This window comes from Arachis ipaensis, chromosome B09 (assembly GCF_000816755.2).
Source record: "Arachis ipaensis cultivar K30076 chromosome B09, Araip1.1, whole genome shotgun sequence".
Lineage (NCBI taxonomy): Eukaryota > Viridiplantae > Streptophyta > Magnoliopsida > Fabales > Fabaceae > Arachis > Arachis ipaensis.
Genome location: NC_029793.2, coordinates 14,496,462 through 14,498,617, shown reverse-complemented (window position 1 = coordinate 14,498,617; position 2,156 = coordinate 14,496,462). Strand labels below are relative to the sequence as shown.

Genomic DNA, 2,156 nt, shown 5'->3' with positions numbered 1-2,156 from the left:
TATATTAAAATATAAAATACATATTAAAATTAAATTAAATTAAATTATATATATTTGTATAAAAATATTAAATATATAATGACTAATTTTGTTGACTTATTATTGTGTACAAATAATATTTTTATTAATTAATTAATTACTAATAATGTAACTTTTCATTAATTGCACTAATTAAAACATACAATATATGTATGTTGGAAATTGAATTGTTTATTCGTTAGTCATTGATCTTAATTGTACCTATTCATCCATTTTTGTTTGCAGTGAACATTGTTGCTCTGGCTATTGCAAACCTCATTGGTGGCCTCGTTCTCCTCATCCATAATGTGAGTTCTGTTTAAAACATTGTTCTTTTTATTTATTACTAATAAAAAAGATAAATAGATCGTTATTGATTAACTAATTAAAAATATAAATATATTTCTTACTTTTCAAAATGCAAAACATTTAAATTCCTTTATTTAAAATATATAAAAATAAATAAATTATCCCAAAAAATTTAGATATCTTACGTTTTAAAAAATGGGAGACATTTTTGTATTTTTAATTAGATAGCTCAAGATTTATTTATCATTTTCTCTTATTACTATTATCATCACATAAAATGCATTTTATATTCATTATTATTAGAACACCCTTTAATTGTGGTGTAATTTAAGTGAATTTGGATATATATGCTAATCTAATATGTATGCATGCATTCACAGCTTAGAGACCTAAAAAACACAAAAGCAAGAGAAGAGGAAACAGAAAATGAAGCAGGGGTTGATAAATACTACGAGTTACTTGGAAGAAGAGATAATTTCTATCTTCACACATTTGTTGCTGTTCTATCATTCCTAATATTCGGACTATTGCCGCCGGTTGTGTACGGATTTTCGTTCCGGGAGAGCGACGACAAGGAGCTGAAGCTGGCGGCGGTTGCGGTGGCTTCTTTAATTGGCCTGACATTGCTTGCATTGGGCAAAGCACATACTCAGAGGAGACCAAATAGTAACAGCTATGTTATATACTTCACCACAGTGTTGTATTATGTTACCTCTGGAGTGTTGGCATCTTTGCTTACTTATGTTGCTGGTGCACTTGTCAAGAGGCTTGTGGAACAACTTGGCTGGTTTGACACTCACCCTACTCTAAATGATGGATTTGCCAATGCCATGTCCTTTCCTATAGGCAAGAATCAAGGAATGAGTTACTACTAGTTTGTTTTTCTTTTGTTGGATGTGTTTGGATTATATCTTTGAGGGATGAAGATCAGAGGTTGGTAAAGTAGTAAAATGAGGAGTTAATCACTCTTAAATTAAGATAATGGAATATATATTTCATAAAAGTTACAAAATTAATAGTGATTAACTTTTTATTTTACTATTTTACCAATTTTGTCGCTTTAGAGTATCTAAATTTATCTTTGAGATAGAAATAATGATAAAAGATTGTTTGGTTATAAGATGGAAATTTCTGTTTTAAAATGGTCTTTTATATTGATCGTATGTAGTAAAATAGTTTTTGAAATTTTAATTATATTAATTAAGTTTTAGAGATTGATAAAATGTACTATGTTAGTCTCTTAATTCTTTTTTATCAAGTGATTCATTACGCCATTTAAAAATTACTGTGGTATATTTTTTTCAATATCAAAAAAATAATTGATATAATTAGAATCTTAAAAAATATTTTAATATATGTGATTAATCTCAAAAATTATTTTGGAACATAACTCTATGATGGGATATATAAAAAATTTTTCTTCTATACTTGCTAAAAAGTGGGGAAAAAAATTATATTTATCTTTTTTGTCTTTGTATTAGGAAAAGAATCCAAACATAGCTTAGGAGTTGTTTTTATTGGACAATTTGTTCTCTTGTCCTAGCTTGCTTCATTTGTTGAATTGGAGCATTCATGGTTAATTTTGAATTTTCCTCCCCTCCTAAAAGTTTTTGAAGTATGGTGTATGTCTAATGTAATAATGTTGTTGAGTATTGTATCTGTTGGCATATAATAATGGTGGTTTTCTACCTTAGTACATGATTTGAAACTTGAGTTATCAACAATAATGTTATTTGAATGCATGCACTCTTTTTATTTAAATATAAAACATCTCACTCATGAAAGAAAAAAAAATTTAGTTAAACGGTTGGTCCTATACTTCTATACTT

General features: G+C 27.4%; 1 protein-coding gene across 2 annotated transcripts in view; it reads left to right on the top strand.

Annotated features, from left to right (window-relative positions):
• The window catches only part of LOC107619581 (membrane protein of ER body 1), a 7,207-nt gene extending 5,842 nt beyond the window's left edge, over positions 1 to 1,365 (top strand). For both annotated transcript variants that reach the window (XM_021111393.1, XM_016321872.2), the window contains 2 exons: positions 265 to 326; positions 708 to 1,365. In XM_021111393.1, the coding sequence (XP_020967052.1) occupies positions 265 to 326; positions 708 to 1,202 (557 nt within the window). In that variant the 3' untranslated portion in view covers positions 1,203 to 1,365. The remainder of the gene's footprint in view (positions 1 to 264; positions 327 to 707) is intronic.